At 39.0% G+C, this 17985-nt stretch overlaps 1 protein-coding gene across 1 annotated transcript in view; it reads left to right on the forward strand.

The window, feature by feature from the left end:
- CDH17 (cadherin 17) overlaps nt 1-16264 on the forward strand; it is an 84511-nt gene extending 68247 nt beyond the window's left edge. Inside the window, exons 14-18 of the mRNA XM_017847371.1 lie at nt 1638-1768; nt 4168-4407; nt 12152-12268; nt 12403-12516; nt 15091-16264. Of these exons, the coding sequence (XP_017702860.1) occupies nt 1638-1768; nt 4168-4407; nt 12152-12268; nt 12403-12516; nt 15091-15191 (703 nt within the window). The 3' untranslated portion in view covers nt 15192-16264. The remainder of the gene's footprint in view (nt 1-1637; nt 1769-4167; nt 4408-12151; nt 12269-12402; nt 12517-15090) is intronic.
- Nucleotides 16265-17985: the final 1721 nt, after the last annotated feature.

The following is a 17985-nucleotide window of genomic DNA, read 5'->3' on the forward strand; positions in this document are numbered from 1 at the left end:
AAAAAAAAAAAAAAAAAAAAAAAAAGAATTAAGGATGACTCCAGTGTTGGTCTGAGTAATTTAATTCTCCAGCTCCACAAACTTAAAATCAATTAGCACCCAGTGGATCTGAATCCAATCCTTCAGCAAATCTTATAGATTCTTCTATTGAAATATATTCGGAGTCCACCTGCTTCTCCCTGCTTCCAGCCTACTCAAAGGCACCACTGTGTCTGTTCTGGATTCATCCTTACCCCTGCCATCCCCCACCCCACCCTGAATCTACTCACTGAATTGCAGTCAGTGACCTTTTAAAAAAGTAAATCAGATCATCTGACTCCCCTTTCAAAATGCTCCAAATCATTCCATCTCTTTCAGGATGAAATCCGAAGTATAAAGGGTTTCATATTCATTACCCATATTTATAACCTAACACAGTGTTTGGCATATGGAATATACTTAAAAAAATACATTGTGGGAAATTAACACATAATTTTTAATCATTCTCATTCTTTGACATGTAGGTTGCTTCCAGTATTTCTGATTATAGAAAATGTTTTAAATAGATGTATGCATGTAATTCTTTTTAAACTTTGATTAGATTGGTTTTTTTTAGGTAGGATTTCCAGGAGTGGAATTATTTGCTCTAAAGACATGGACATCCTCATGACTATGATGTGTTGCTTTTTAAAGGGCTGTACCATTGGTTTTCCTGTGGTTCTAGTCTTGTTTCTCTCAACTTCCACACACCTACCAATGAGCTCTGTTGAAAACACAAATATGGCCAGGTCACCTTCTTGCTTAAATCATTGGCTGGCTGCCCCTTGCTTCTTATAATCTGGCTCTTCAAATCTCTGTGGCTTCTGCTTCCCATGTATACCCCAGCGCTGCTGAAATGCCTGACTCCACACTCACCATGCTGTTCCTTGGCCCTTGGTGCTTTAGCTCACACTCTTCCTTCTGCTTGAAGTGTCCTCTTCTTGCCTTTAACATCTTCAGAAAGACTTTGCTGATTCCTGTAAACTTGTCTTGGATTCCATAGGGCCCCTCCGTTGTGTTAACCACATTTTATTGGAATTATCTGTTCATCTGTCTATCTCTTTCACTTGCCTAAGAGCCCCTTTTTGTGACCTCCTCCCTTGGCCCACTGCCTGATCTTCCTCAGCACTCAATATATGTTTGTTGGATGAGGAATTCACTGCGTTACCAGGGTCTATGAGTATTCACCCATCTTGCCCAACATTTCCACCACTGGGTGTTCAAATTTTCTAGATGGGTAGTTTGCTAAGATGTTTTAAAAGATACTTCTGGGTTACTTTAATTTAAATTCTTTGATTGCCAGAAAAGTTTAGCTACTTTCCCCAGAAGTTTTGAACTATACCCTTCCTAACACAAGCACAAACACCACGTTGTAAGGACGAACAAATCCTTTTGAAGACAGATGAAATGCAAATAAAGCATTAATAATATGAGATAATAGATCCTTTAAATATGTTGTAAATAATATACAAATGCTGAGATTATCATTATCAACATTATTTGTATATTATTTACAACATATTTAAAGGATGCACAAACATTTAGTTGATGCACGAACTAGCTTCACATTTTCATGCAAAGTAATGCAGGCTTTCTTTTGCTCTTTTCATTTGATGAAGCTATTCACTGAGAGGAGACACAAGAGGTTGGCTTAAAATTGACCACGTGACTGGTGAGATCTTTAGTGTGGCTCCATTGGACAGAGAAGCTGGAAGTCCATATCGGGTACAAGTGGTGGCCACTGAAGTAGGTAAGCAAAAAAAAAAAAAAAAAAAAAAAAAAGGAACATAGATTTTCAGAAGATATCTCCACTCATTGCAACCTCTGCCTCCTGGGTTCAAGCAATTCTCCTGCCTCAGCCTTCTGAGTAGCTGGGGTTACAGGCACCTGCCACCATGCCTGGCTAATTTTTGTATTTTTAGAAGAGACAGGGTTTCACTATGTTGACCAGCCTGGTCTCAAACTTCTGACCTCAGGTGATCTGCCTTCCTCCGCCTCCCAAAATTCTGGGATTACAGGCGTGAGCCACCATGCTGGGCCCCTTCATGGTTTTGTTAAAGGTGAAAAACACCTGTGCCCCCAGCAGGGCTGCTGCTCACTCTGTGGTTTCCTATAGGGGCTACGGCCTCTTCTAGAGGGTTCTGTGTCCCTGGCTGAACTACCTCCCTTCTTCCAATGTGGTTGTGGTTTTCTCCCAGGAGCTCTGAGTGGAGTCAAACCAGTTACCTGTTCACCTAGACCACCACTTGCTCCTTCAACCTTAAATTGTAACTCTCATCCTTTTTGAAGCAGAAAATGTTTTATGAAATATTCTCTACTTTGATATGTGTCAGAATCCCCAGGGAGTTTGTTGAATATGGACACTAGGAGTCCACCCCTGCAGATTCTGATTCCATAGGTTTGGGTGAACCAGGGTATCTGTGTTTTGACGAAATCAGGTGAACTTTTGAAAGGAAAGACTATTATATAGAAAAGCCCAGGATGTTTGAGCCATTTCTGTATAATCTTTGCATCCTATTTATTTCAGTTGTGGTGATATATATTGCCTGCTGGCTCCAAATGTGGAGTTCCAGAGAACTTTTTTAAATAAAAATAAACTCATAGGAATAGTATGTTTACCCAATAATAAGCCTGGCCACTAACACAGAGTTTCTTTGCATTTTAATGGAATTTTCAGACATACGAGTAGGAAATCTGTTGATCCAATGTTGATCAGGCTCTAATTAGCTAGTAAATGTATCTGTCAGGTTTACCAAAAAAGAGAATTAAACAAATTACTCAATAAATGTTTTTAGACCCCCCCACCCACCACAGCCCTGAAAAAAAAAAAAACCTTTCAAAATGTGAGGCCCAGGGTTGAGAGCTAAATGGAGAACAGACAGGAATCATAAAATGGCCCCTGCATGCGGAAAGATTAAGAAAAACAAAATTACTTCAGTCAAGGCAAACCAAAAAGGGTACAATGCAGAACCGCGTGCCAGCTTGGGAAGGGTGTGTGTGAGCAGACAGGCCCTGTTTCTGTCTCTTGCTTGAGTGAAGCACATTCCACTATCGCATTGTATACATTTAACTCTTGATTTAAAAGCTCCCAGTGAAGCAGCAGGCAGGTTCTGGCTGAGCCTTTATGCTGTGCACACCCCTTTCTCATAGCATGGGGATCAGAACTTCACTCTGGATGTGTCCCAAGAGTTTCTCACATTCTAGAAGTTTCAGAAATCAAAACCAGGGTCCAAAACCCTGTTCTGTTTTTAGTTTTTGGCACTGACATGATATAAATAGATACAATGACTTCAAGAACACAGCGGCCTTTTCTTCTTTGGTTAAGTGTAGTCATGGACATAGACGATGTTGAGACTAAAAGCAAGAAAACAGGGTTTACTGGAAATGAAGCAGGAGCAAGAAAACATTACTGGAATCAAACAAGGTCAGAGTCAGAAGTTGTAGAAACAATGTCTGTGATTGGTGTCAGGGAGGACACGATAACAGTCTGTGTTTATGTTGCACTGACAGCCCCATACTGAGCACTTAGCGTAATAACTTACTCCTCATGCAACACTATAAGGTAGGTGCTATTCTTGACCACATATTATGAACGAGGAAACCAAAGCACTGAGAAATTAAGTAACTGCCCAAGATTACATAGCTACCAACCGGTTATGCTGCAGATCCAAGTTTTTCACTCCTGACATATACTACATAATATCTGTGGAGACTTTTACTATTTTCCAGAACATTCACTCATATTCAGGATTCTCGCAAAGCTACACAACTGAAGAAAATAAGCTTAGAAAACTCAACTAACATGCCTAAGACCTGGTGAGGAGCAAGTGAAGGTGTGAGTGCTGGAGTTAGACCTCTTGGATTGAAAACCTCTCTCCCTTGGGCAAGTTAAAAAACTTCTGAGCTCAGTTTTCAGAATTACTGTGAAGTAATATATGTAAAATATTAGCACATCGATCTTAGTTATTATGATGATGGTCAATAAGACTTTTTCACCAGTAACAAAACTAGGTCTTTGATTCTAAAAGCTCGTCTTCTTTCTAGCATTTCAGTGTACCTAACTGCTTGAATTTTAAAGAAGGGGAAACCCTTCTATTTAAGAGGAAAATGAGTGAGCTGATCCCATGTTTCAATCATTCAATTCCTTAGGGGGGTCTTCCTTGAGCTCTGTGTCACAGTTCCACCTGATCCTTACGGATGTGAATGACAACCCTCCCAGGCTGGCCAAGGACTACACGGACTTGTTCTTCTGCCATCCCCTCAGTGCACCTGGAAGTCTCATTTTCGAGGCTACTGATGACGATCAGCACTCATTTCGGGGTCCCCACTTTACATTTTCCGTCGCCAGTGAAAGCCTACAGAACGACTGGCAAGTTTCCAAAATCAATGGTGAGTTGTTGGAAATACATGGAAAAAAACACAGATGGATGATGAAAGTAGGTTTTATTTAACTTGGTGGGTTTGCAGTACTCAGCGCAGAGCTTTCTCTCATGCTCCAGGATGGAAGTTCATGCTTTGGAAGCTTGCACAGGGAAGGACTCCAGAGGGGACAAAGCCCCAGGCTTTCAAGGGAGGAAAGATTATGACCACACATCATTCCCTTGGTGTAGACGAACAGTTGGATGACCTAAGCATCATTTGCAAAATTTTCAATGACAGATGGAAAGCAGATTTTATAGAAATTTTTAAAAACTTTGAGATTGAATATTATGTATATATATTCAAAGTATACAAAGTATACAATTTTATGAGAATTGATTATGTGTAAATACCACTGATGCCATCAACACATTTAAGACAATGAACATTTCTATCACCCCCAGAAGATATTTCATGCCCTATTATAATCTCTGCTTCCCACCCATCCCCTCTCCCCAGGCAACCATCAATGTGCTTTCCATTACTATAGTTTTCATTTTCAGTAAGTTTATCTGAATAGAATAGTATAGTATAGTATGTATACCTTTTTTGGTCTGGTTTCTTTCATCTCATTATTTTGAGATATATCTGTATTGTTACATGTATCAATACTTCATTCCTTTTTATTGAGGGGTAGTATTCCCATTGAATGACTATACCTGTTCACCGGTTGCTTGTAACTCCAACTTTTGCTATTACAAAGCTGCTGTGAGGATTTGTGAACAAATATTTTGTGTAGGGACATACGTTTGCAGTTTTCTTGATTAAATACTGAGGAGTAGAATGGCTGGGTCATATGGGAGGTATATGATTAAGTTGTGGAGCTCCATGTCTCTCCTTCTCCTTGTGCCTCCCTGTTGCCTGAGACACAATATTGAAATTAGGCCAATTAATAATCTTAGAATGGCATATAAGTGTTCAGGTGAAAGGAAGAGTCACACATCTGTCACTTTAAATCAAAAGCTAGACATGATTTAGCTTAGTGAGAGAGTTATGTTCATAGCCAAGATTGGCCAAAAACTAGGCCTCTTGCATAAAATGCTTAGCCAGGTTGTGAATGCAAAAGAAAAGTTATTGAAGGAAATTAAGAGTGAAGCTACAGTGAACACACAAATAATAATAATAATAAAAAAAAGCAAAATAGCCTTATTGCCATTAAGGCAGAAAGTTTGAGTAGTCTGGATAGAAGATTAAAACAGCAACAATATTCCCTTAAACCAAAATCTAACCCAGAGCAAGGCCTTAACTCCTCACTTCTGTAAAGACAGAGAGGTGAGGAAACTGCAAAATAAATGTTTGAAACTAGCAGAGGTTGATTTATGATGTTTAAGGAAAGAAGCTATTTCCATAACAAAGTGCAAAATGATGCAGCAAATTGAAGTGGAAGCAAGTAATCCAGAAGATCTGAGATCATTAATGAAACTGGCTACACTAAACAAGCTTTTCAATGTTGATGAAACAGCCTTCTTTTGGAAAACAATGCCATCTTTATCTTGGACATCCATAGCTAGAGAAGTAAATGCATGGCTTCAAAGCCTCAAAGGACAGGCTGGCTTTTATTAGGACTAATGCAACTGGTGACTTTAAGTTAAAGCCAACCCTAATTTAGCATTCCTAAAATACTAGGGCCCTTAAGAATTATGCTAAATCTACTTTGTCTGTGCTCTATCAATGGAACAACAAAGCCCAGATGACAGCACATCTGTTTACAGCATAGTTTACTGAATATTTTAAGCCCGGTGTTGAGACCTACTCTCCCCCAAAAAAGATTCCTCTCAACATATTACTACTCATTGACAATGCATCTGGTTACTCAAGAGCTCTGGTGGAGATGTACAAGGAAATGAATGTTGTTTTCATGCCTGCTAACACATCCATTCTGCAGGCCCCAGATTAATTCTGATTTTCAAATTATTTAAGATATACATTTCATAAGGTTATAGCTCCTATTAGATAGTAATTCCTCTGATGGATCTGGGCAAAGTAAATTGAAAGCCTTCTGAAAAGATTCACCAGTCTAGATGTCATCAAGAACATTTGATTCTTGATGACATCTTTAAAAAGGTGATTCATGGGAGGAGGTTGAAATATACACATTAGTAGGAGTTTGGAAGAAATTGATTCCAACCCTCGTGGATGACTTTGAGGGGTTCAAGACTTCAGCAGAGGAGTCCCTGAAAATGTGGTGAAAAAAAACAATAGAGGTAGAATTAGAAGCGGAACCTTGATTATGTGACTGAATTGCTGCAATCTCATGATCAAACTGGAATGAATGACAGTTGCTTCTTACAACTGAACAATGTGGGTTTTGTTTGCTTGTTTGAACAATGGAATCTGCTTCTGGTGAAGATGTCATGCACATTGTTGAAATAACAAGCAAGGATTTAGAATATTCCATAAACATAGTTGATAAAACAGTGGCAGTGTTTGAGAAGATTTACTACAATTTTTGAGAGATGTTCTCTTGTGGGTAAAATGCCATCAGCCAGCATCACATGCTACAGAGAACTCTCTCATGAAAGGAAGTCAATAAGTGCAACAAACTTCATTGTTGTCTGATTTTCAGAAATTGCCACAGCCACCCCAGCCTTTAGCAACCACCAACATTGAGACAGGAAATGATTAGCAGCAAAAAGATTGACTCATTGAAGCGTCAGATAATCATTAGCATTTTTTGGCACAAAGTACTTTTAAATTAAGGTATGGACATTAGGGTTTTTTTTTTTGTTTTTTTTGTTTTTGTTTTTTTTTGTTTTGGTATGATGCTATTAACAGTCCAGAGTATAGTATAAGCTGTTATTTCAGTAGAAAAACAAAAAATTTGTGTGACTCGCTTCACTGAGCTATTTGCTTTATTGCAGTGATCTGGAACCAAACCCATAATATCGCTGAGATATGCTTGCATAGGGGGTGTGGTAAAGACCAAAGTTTATTGTTTTTAACATAGCTATCTAACTGTTCTAACACCATTTGTTTAAAACATCCTTTTACATTGGATTATCTTAACAACTTTGCAAAATCAAGTGACCACCTATACATAAATCTAGTTCTGGATTTTTTTGTTTCATCAATCTGTTTCTATTTTATACCAATAAAACATTGTCTTGATTACTGTAGCTGTATAAGGCTTGAAATCAGGTAGATTCATTTTCTGACTGTTCTTTTCAAAATTCCTTCATTCTGTCTTGTTCATTTCTATATAAATTTTAGAAGGTAGCCTGTTCCTTCCTGTTGAGATTGTGTTGAATCTATTGGAGAATCTGGAGGAGAACTGACATATTAACAAAATTAAGTCTTCCAATTCATGAACGTGGTATATGTCTCCATTTATTTAGCTCTTTAATTTCTTTCAGCAATGTGTTTGTTCTCAGTGTATAGTTCTTGCAAAATTTTCCCTAAGCATTTCAGAGTTTTGATATTTTAAATATTTCTAGATATAGGAATATAATGATTTCTGTATACTGATCTGTATTCTACAGCCTTGCTGACCTTATTTTTTTAGATTTCATAGATTTTCTACACAGACAATCATGTTGTCTGTGAACACTGACTTTTTCCTTTTCAATCTGTATGTCTTTTGTTTATTACTGGCTGAAACCTTCAGTGAAATGTCAAATAGAGGTAGTAAGAGCAGAAATACTTGACTTGTTCATGATCTTAGGAAGAAAGCATTTAGCCTTTCACCATTAAGTAGACGTTAGCTGTAGGGCTTATTTTTGTAGGTGATCTTTATTAGGTTGAGGACTTTGACTTTTATTCCTATTTGGAGGTGGTTTTTTTTTCTAAATTGGAAATGGATATGAAATTGTTCAAGTGCTTTTGCTCCATGTATTGACTATGTGGCTGATTTGATTTTTTGGGCCTATTAATTGATGAATTACATCAACTTTTGAATCTAAAATCACCTTCCTGGGATAACGCCTACTTAGTGATGAAATATTACCATGTTTATGTATTGTTGGATTTGCTAAAACTTAATTTTTGCATCTATATTCATGAGGGATGTTGGTCTCTCTATATATTTTGCCTTGTAGAATGAGGAAGCATTTCATCTGTTTATCTTCAATTATCTGGTCAAGTTTGCATAAAAGTGGTATTTCTTCTTGAAATTGAAAGAATTTGCCAGTAAAGCTATCTGGGCCTGGTGTATTTTTAAGAAGTTTTAACTACAAATTCAGTTTTATTTTATAGATATAGAAAATTCAATTTATATATTTCTTTTGGTTGAGCTTGTTAGCTTGTACCTTGCAAATAATTCATCTATTTCATTAATCTAATTTATTGATATAGTTCATGATATTAATATCTGTAGAATACATAGTGATATCACCTCATTCTGATATTGGCAAATTATCTTTTTTCCTGATAATCTGGCTAGAAGTTTATTTTATTGATATTTTCAAAGAACCAGCTTTTGGTTTCATTTTTTTCTGCTTTTTTATATTTCACTGGCCAGATCTTTATTATTTCCTTTATTCTTCTTACATTGTGTTTTTGTTCTTGTTCTGTTTTCATTAAGGTGGAAGCCGATGCCATTACTTTGAGATCTTTTTGTTAAATAGACAGGGCCTCAGTCACCCAGGCTGCAGTGCAGTGGTGTGATCATGGCTTGCTGCAGCCTTGAACTCCTGGGCTCAGACAAGCTTCCTGCTTCAGCCTCCCGTGTAGCTGGGACTACAAGTATGAGCCACCACACTTGGCTAATTTTTTATTTTTAAATTTTTTGTAGAGATGGGGGTCACGGTATGTTGCTCAGGCTTGTCTCAAACTCCTGGGTTCAAGTGAGCCTCCCACCTCAGTCTCCCAAAATGCTGGGATTATAGGAGTGAATCACCATGCCTGGCCCACAACATTTGATACATTATGTTTTCCCTTTAGATTTCTTTTGTGATCATGTGTTATTTAAAAGTGTGTTATGTTAGTTTCCAAATATTCTGGGAATATTTCCTATACCTTTCTAACTTCTAATTTAATTACATCATACCAGAAAACATGATTAGAATAATTTTAAATTTAGACATTTTTTTCTTTTAGTACTTCAAAGGTATTTCACCACTTTTTTTTTTTGAGACAGTCTTACTCTGTTGCCCAGGCTGGAGTGCAGTGGCACAATCTCAGCCTCCCTAGTAGCCCACACTGGTCTCAAACTCCTGGCCTCAAGTAATCCGCCTGCCCAGGACTCCCAAAGTGCTGGGATTATAGGCGTGAGCCACCGGGGGTGCCCTGCCCACTATGGTTCTTCCTTGTTCCATTGAATATTTGTGTTCTTTTTTCTCTGGGTGTTTTTAAGATATTCTCTTATTAGTTTTAAGTAATTTGATGCTTATATTGCCTTGGTGGTGTTTTATTCATTTTTCTTGTTCCTGAAGTTTGATGATCATCTTGGATCTGAGGATTTGGAGTTTTCATCAAACATTGAAAAAATATTAGCTATTGTCTTATCAAACATGTTTTTCTCTCCACTATCTTTCTTGGCTTTCAGGAATTTGATTACACATGTATTAGGCCACTTGAAATTGTCTCAAAGCTTACTTTTTTTTGTTTCTTTTTGGATAGCTTTATTTCTATATCTTCAAGTTTACTGTCTTTTTCTGCTACATTCAATGGCTATATGATAGCCATTAATCCAACCTAGTCTATTTTTATATCAAACTTTGTAGTTTTCTTCTATAAATTAACTTGGGTTTTAAAAATGTTCTGTATCTATCTACACAGTTCTTAGTCTTGTAGCTTCTTGAACATATAGAATATAATAACTGTTTCATTCATGTCTTTTCCCACAATTTATGTAATATGTGTAATTTCTGGATAGGTTCTGAAACTGGATCCTGTCCTTACTCCTTATACGAAAATTAATTCAAGATGGATTAAAGACTTAAATGTTAGACCTAAAACCATAAAATCCCTAGAAAAAAACCTAGGCAATACCATTCAGAACATAGGGATGGGCAAGGACTTATGATTAAAACACCAAAAGCAATTGCAACAAAAGCCAAAATTGACAAATGTGATGTAATTAAAGAGCTTCTGCACAGCAAAAGAAACTACCATCAGAGTGAACAGACAACATACAGAATGGAAAAACATTTTTGCAGTCTACCGTCCTGACAAAGGGCTAATATCCAGAATCTACGAAGAACTCAAACAAATTTACAAGAAAAAAATAACCCCATCAAAAAGTGGGCAAAGGATATGAACAGACACTTCTCAAAAGACGTTTATGCAGCCAGCAGACACATGAACATGATCATCACTGGTCATCAGAGAAATGCAAATCAAAACCACAATGAGATACCATGTTGTGCCAGTTAGAATGGCAATCATTAAAAAGTCAGGAAATAACAGATGCAGGAGAGGATGTGAAGAAATAGGAATGCTTTTACACTGTTGGTGGGAATGTAAATTAGTTCAAGCATTGTGGAAGACAGTGTGGTGATTCCTCAAGGATCTAGAACCAGAAATACCATTTGACCCAGCCATCCCATTACTGGGTATATACCCAAAGTATTATAAACCATGCTACTATAAAGACACATGCACACGTATGTTTATTGCAGCACTATTCACAATAGCAAAGACTTGGAACCAACCCAAATACCCATCAATGATAGACTGGATTAAGAAAATATGGTATATATACACCATGGAATACTATGCAGCCATAAAAAAGGATGATCATGTCCTTTGCAGGGACATGGATGAAGCTGGAAACCATCATTCTGAACAAACTATCACAAGGACTGAAAACCAAACACTGCATATTCTCACTCATAGGTGGGAATTGCACAATGAGAACACTTGGTCAAAGGGTGGGGAACATCTCACACTGGAGCCTGTCGGGGGGGTGGGGAGCTGGGGGAGGGACAGCATTAGGAGAAATACCTAATGTAAATGACGAGTTGATGAGTACAATAAATCAACATGACACGTGTATACCTATGTATCAAACCTGCACACTGTGCACATGTACCCTGGAACTTAAAGTATTTAAAAACACACACACACACACACAGGGTCAAACCTAAAAGATGACCCATGATTTAAAAAAAAAATGGCTCTGAACTATAGTGCTGAAGTGCTATCTAGAGTTCCTAAGCACAGGAAGGCTGTGATGTGTGCCTTACAGAGAAAAATTGTGGTTTGGGTCACAGATGAAAAGTTATGTCCAAAACTGCAATTATTTTCCACCAAGCTAAACATGTGTTTGATAAGCTTTGTTCAGGAAGTTTTAGTGCTGTTAGATGTGAGTTAAATGTTACAATGAACAATATATGTTAAATAAGATATCTTTAAACAGAAACACACAAAAAACCAAGGTTATATATTGATCAGTTAGGGAAAATGTGACTAGAAGCTCACAGGAAACTAACCCTGCCTTTCCTCTAGGAGCAATGGTTCAGCATTCATTAATCCAGTGTTTGGGGCAACTTTATAGAACATAAGTGCTACAAATGATAATTGACTGTATTTAGTATAAATTTCTACAGAGAAATCATGAATTAAGAACTTAAAGGATGCTTTAACTCTTTCTTACCTTATGGGAAGATACATGTGGAATGATGTGGATGATACTTTGGGCAGTTTAACTCATATCCAGCCATGTTCCAGTCAACCTTAGTATGTGATACAAAATGAGCTTTATTCCTGCTAATCCAGGGTCTGAAGTTGTATTTTCACGTGTTTTTGTTTTTGTGTTTTTTTCCTGTCCTGGCAGGTACTCATGCCCGACTGTCTACCAGGCACACAGACTTTGAGGAGAGGGAATATGTTGTCTTGATCCGCATCAATGATGGGGGTCGGCCACCCTTGGAAAGCATTGTTTCTTTACCAGGTAGATATTCTGCTATAGGCAACTCAGGCTAGTATCTGTCACCACGGGCCGTTTGAAGAGATTTGTCTTTGATATGGGATTCTGCAACTATTCACTTGAGAATTTATCCTACCAAATACTGTCCTGTTTTCCAGTTACATTCTGCAGTTGTGGGGAAGGAAGTTGTTTCCGGCCAGCAGGTCACCAGCCTGGGATACCCACTGTGGGCATGGCAGTTGGTATACTGCTGACCACTCTTCTGGTCATTGGTGAGTGTAATTTCTTAATTCAAAGAGTCATATCCTGGGCCTCAGAAATGTGAGCTTATCTCAGGGCCTGTCTTCCTGGATTGGTCTGGTGGCTGCTCAAATGGCAACCCAGGCAATAGTCCAGAAGGTAGATCACCAGCAAATTACATCAGACTTTCTTGGAGTTACAGCTTTAGTACCACCCTCTGTCTCTATTGCCTTATTAATTTAGAAATATAAGGGGATTTATGGTCATCAATTGTTACATATTATGCCTAGTTACAAAGCTTTTGTGATAAAGAGGGAAGAAATGCAGTAGCAGTACCATGTGTCAGGCACTGTGTTGATGTGGGGGAAACAGTGACATACACAGATCCTACACCAGAGTTTATGGTCTCACCTGCCATTATTGTTACAGGCAGAAGTTAGCCTTCCAGTGGTGATGCTGAGATACCTGAAATGTATAGTGCAGAACTTCCCTATGCATAGAAACCTGATTCTTTATTACCCAGAATAACCCATTGCATCATGACCACAGCCTCTGCCATAGCCCCTGGCTTGGCTAGACAGTAGAATCCCCTGATCTAGCTGTTTTTTTCTTTTTTGCAAACAACTCAGTGCCTATTCCAAGTGTTTCCTTACCCAAAATGATTGAGTGCATAAGTGTTTCAGATTTTAGATTTTTTCCAGATTTTTGAACATTTGCAAATACATGATGAGATATCTTGGGGATGGGACCCAAGTCTCAACACAAAATTCACATGATTCATAAACATTTTATACAGATAGTCTGAAGGTATTTCATACAATATTTTACATAATACTGTGCATGAAACCAAGTTTTTCCTTCAACCTGTCACATGAGGTCAGGTGTAGAATTTTCTGCTTGTGGCACCAAGTTGGTCCCCCAAAAGTTTCAGATTAGAGATTTTCAAATTAGGGATACTCAACCTATATATAGTAATTGCCCTCTTTCAACTGTTGTCCCCACCACAAGTTAAGCATTAGAAATAGATACTTCATTATTTCATGGGTACCTGAGTGAAGGGGTTTATGGTTGCATATCCTTTTTCTTTTAAAAGAAGGACTAGGATTATTCTTTTTTTTTTTTTTTTTTTTGAGACGGAGTCTCGCTCTGCAGCCCAGGCTGGAGTGCAGTGGCGAGATCTCGGCTCACTGCAAGCTCTCCTCCCGGGTTCACGCCATTCTCCTGCCTCAGCCTCCGGAGTAGCTGGGACTACAGGCGCCCGCCACCTCGCCCGGCTAGTTTTTTTTGTATTTTTTTAGTAGGAACGGGGTTTCACTGTATTAGCCAGGATGGTCTCGATCTCCTGACCTCGTGATCCGCCCGCCTCGGCCTCCCAAAGTGCTGGGATTACAGGCTTGAGCCACCGCGCCCAGCCAGGACTATTCTAAGTATTATTGATTGTTCTCTCAGCATCTGGTCTTTTCTCCCATGATTGAATGTGTCACACTGGACTCTGATTCATGCATCTAAAGGGGGTCTCACTTCTTTATACCCTTCAGTCCAGACTCCCTATGGCATGGGAGGTCCTTCACGTCATGGCCACTGCCCATCCTAATGTGTGCATGGTGATCATCATTCCTCCCTGAGAACCACCATCTGCTGCACACTTTTCATGGTAATTGCACTGGCTTTTTGAGGTCCCACTCACTTACATAAGGTCCCTTCTGCCTCTGTGCCTTTTCTTATTCTATTTGCCCTCCCACCTTGAAAGGGTTTTTGAATTTACACATCAGATAGCAATTTTCTTAACATATCAACTTAATTCCATAATCTTACCACAAGTTAAAGATGGCTTGAGTTTGGAAACATCCAGAAATAGAATAGGATTTTACAGTTTCATTCCCTTATTCTCTTCAAGATAGGGTTGCAATTGTAAGTTTCCGAGCATCCAGTCTTTTCTGCCATGATTCCTCCTATAAACTTATTAGCGGGTTAATTTCCTTAAAACAACTCCCTTCGTCATAGTGGACTCTGTTTGACAGTACACAATCAGTGCTGAGCTGCACAGTGTAATTTTGATGTATCAGGTAAGAGAAATCAAGAAGGTTGAGTAGTCTACCCAGGGTCCCACAACAACATAGGCCGGATCCAAGAGGAAGGTGCCCAAAGAAATGCGACAGTTGGTATGGACACAATGAAAATCAGCTTCAGGGAGGTGAGCAGGTCAGAGAACAGCTTTCTGGTTGGGCTAATTGGATTGTTTTCTCTAGTCAAGGGGAAGAATAGAATCAATATTAAGTATATATAAAGTTCAGGAACTTTGTCAGGTACTTATACACTCCATAGTGTGGGACATTAGGTCCTATGTTCTTAGGGCAAGATCCAGCAAGTGCCAAGTTGGCTATGATTTGGAACTTGATACATCCAACAGGATAAATGATAAGCTCATTTCTCTACAAAGGCCAATGACTAGAGTCCTTTATTCACTAGGGCAGTGAAACTTTGTTGAACCACATACAAAAATGAAGTTGAGTCATTTTTTTCCTACCACAATACTACTTTATAACTGAATGTGACAGTACATTTTAAAAGATCCCATTTATTTGACCCTGGGTTTTTTCTTTTAGGTATAATCTTAGCAGTTGTGTTTATCCGCATGAAGAAGGATAAAGGCAAAGATAATGTTGAAAGTGCTCAAGCATCTGAAGTCAAACCTCTGAGAAGCTGAATTTGAAAAGGAACGTTTGAATTTATATAGCAAATGCTATTTCAATAACGACCATCTCATCCTATTATTTTTTCATCTAACATATGCATTATGATTTTTTAAACAGATATTCCCTCTTGTCCTTTAATATTTACTAAATATTTCTTTTTTGAGACGGAGTCTTGCTCTGTCACCCAGACTGGAGTACAGTGGTGCGATCCTGGCTCACTGCAACCTCCGCCTCCTGGGTTCAAGTGATTCTCCTGCCTCAGCTTCCTGACTAGCTGGGATTAGAGGCGCCTGCCACCACTCCCAGCTAATTTTTGTATTTTTAGTAGAGATGGGGTTTCACCGTCTTGGCCAGGCTGGTCTTGAACCCCTGACCTCAAGTGATCTGTCTGCCTTGGTCTCCCAATACAGGCGTGAACCACTGTACTCGCCTACTTAGATATTTTATGTGCTACATAGACATTAGAGATATTTTTCATTTTCCCATGACATTTTTTCCTCTCTGCAAATGGCTTAGCTACTTGTGTTTTTTCCCTTTTGGGGCAAGACAGACTCATTAAATATTCTGTACAATTTTTCTTTATCAAGGAGATATATCAGTTGTCTCCCATAGAACTTCCTGGATTCCATTTGTGTTTTTTTCTGATTCCATCCTGTGTCCCCTTCATCCTTGTCTCCTTTGGTATTTCACTGAATTTCAAACATTTGTCAGAGAAGAAAAAAGTGGAGACTCAGGAAAAAGAAATAAATAAAAGAACAGCCTTTTCCCTTAGTATGAACAGAAATGCTTCTGTGTCATTAACTGTCTTTAACCAATGTGACATGTTGCTCTTTGGTTGAAATTCTTCAACTTGGAAATGACACAGACCCACAGAAGGTGTTCAAACACAACCTACTCTGCAAACCTTGGTGCAGGAACCAGTCAGCTGGCCAGGTTTCCTCACTACCTGCCATGCATACATGCTGCGCATGTTTTCTTTATTTGTATGTTAATAAAGTTTTGGTTTTTATATATTTAACATGTGGAAGAAAACAAGCCATGAAAAGAGTGACGACAAATCAAGAATAAACGTTGGTTGTGGTCAGTTTTGTTTGTTGATCCGCTGCTTCCTGTTTTCTTTTTATTTGTGGAGGGGAAGGACAGAATAACAATTGCTACTTTTGTGTATAAAAATTGCCTCCCCAGCAGCCCCAGTCAGGGGCTTATAGATAAAACTCCCATCTCCCTGGACAGAGCACCTAGGGGAAGGGGCAGCTGTGGGCGCAGCTTCAGCAGACTTAAATATTCCTGTCTGCTGGCTCTGAAGAGCGCAGCTAATCCCGATAAGGAACATTCTCCCAGCACAGCACTCGAGCTCTGCTAAGGGACAGACTGCTTCCTCAAGTGGGTCCCTGACCCCCACCCCCCATGCCTCCAGCCTGGGAGACACCTCATACAGGAGAGCTCTGGCTGGCATCAGGCTAGTACCCCTCTGGGACAAAGCTTCCAGAGAAAGGAGCTGCAGCAATCTCTGCTGTTCTGCAGCCTATGCTGGTGGTACCCAGGCAAACAGGGTCTGGAGTGGACCTCCAGCAAAGTCCAGAAGACAGGCCTGACTGTTAGAAGAAAAACTAACAAATAGAAAGCAATAACATCAACAAAAGGAGCCCCACACAAAACCCCATCCAAAGGTCATCACCCTCAAAGACCAAAGGTAGATAAATCTATGAAGATGATGAAAACCAGGTCAAAATGCTAAAATTCCAAAACCAGAATGCCTCTTCTCCTCCAAATGATCACAACTCCTCTTCAGCAAGGGAACAAAACTGGATGGAGAATGAGTTTGACAAATTGAAAGATGTCAGCTTCAGAAGGTGGGTAATAACAACCTCCTGTGACCTAAAGGAGCATGTTCTAACCCAGCGCAGGGAAGCTAAGAACCTTAATACAAGGTTACAGAAACTGCTAACTAGAATAACCAGTTTAGAGAAGAAACAAACGACCTGATGCAGTTGAAAAACCCAGCACGAAAACTTCATGAAGCATACACAAGTATCAATAGCCAAATCAATCAAGTGGAATAAAGGGTATCAGAGATTGATGATCAACTTACTGAAGGCAAGAAGAGACAAGATTACAGAAAAATGAATGAAAAGGAACAAAGCCTCCAAGATATATGGGATGATGTGAAAAGACTAAACCCTAAACCTACCATTGATTGGTGTACCTAAAAGTGACAGGGAGAATGGAACCAAGTTGGAAAACACTTCAGGATATCACGGAGAACTTCCCCAACCTAGCAAGACCTATCCTAAAGACAACATTCAAATTCAGGAACACTACTAAGATACTACTCAAGAGCAATCTCAAGACACATAATCGTCAGATTCTCCAAGGTTGAAATGAAGGAAAAAATGTTAAGGGCAGCCAGGGAGAAAGTTCAGGTTACCTACAAAGGGAAGCCCATCAGACTAACAGTGGATCTCTCTGCAGAAACCCTACAAGCTAGAAGAAAGTGGGGCCAATATTCAACATTCTTAAATAATTTTCATTGCAGAATTTCATATCCAGCCAAACTAAGCTTCATAAGCAAAGGAGAAATAAAATCTCTTCCAGACAAGCAAATGCTGAGCGATTCTGTCAACACCAGGCTTGTCTTACAAGAGCTCCTGAAAGAAGCACTAAATATGGGAAGGAAAAACTGACACCAGCCACTGCAAAAACACACCAAAATACAAAGACCAATGACACTATGAAGAAACTGCATCAACTAATGTGCAAAATAACCAGCTAGGATCATGGTGACAGGATCAAATTCACACATAA

This window comes from Rhinopithecus bieti, unplaced genomic scaffold (genome assembly GCF_001698545.2).
Source record: "Rhinopithecus bieti isolate Rb0 unplaced genomic scaffold, ASM169854v2 scaffold_26532, whole genome shotgun sequence".
NCBI classification, from domain to species: domain Eukaryota; kingdom Metazoa; phylum Chordata; class Mammalia; order Primates; family Cercopithecidae; genus Rhinopithecus; species Rhinopithecus bieti.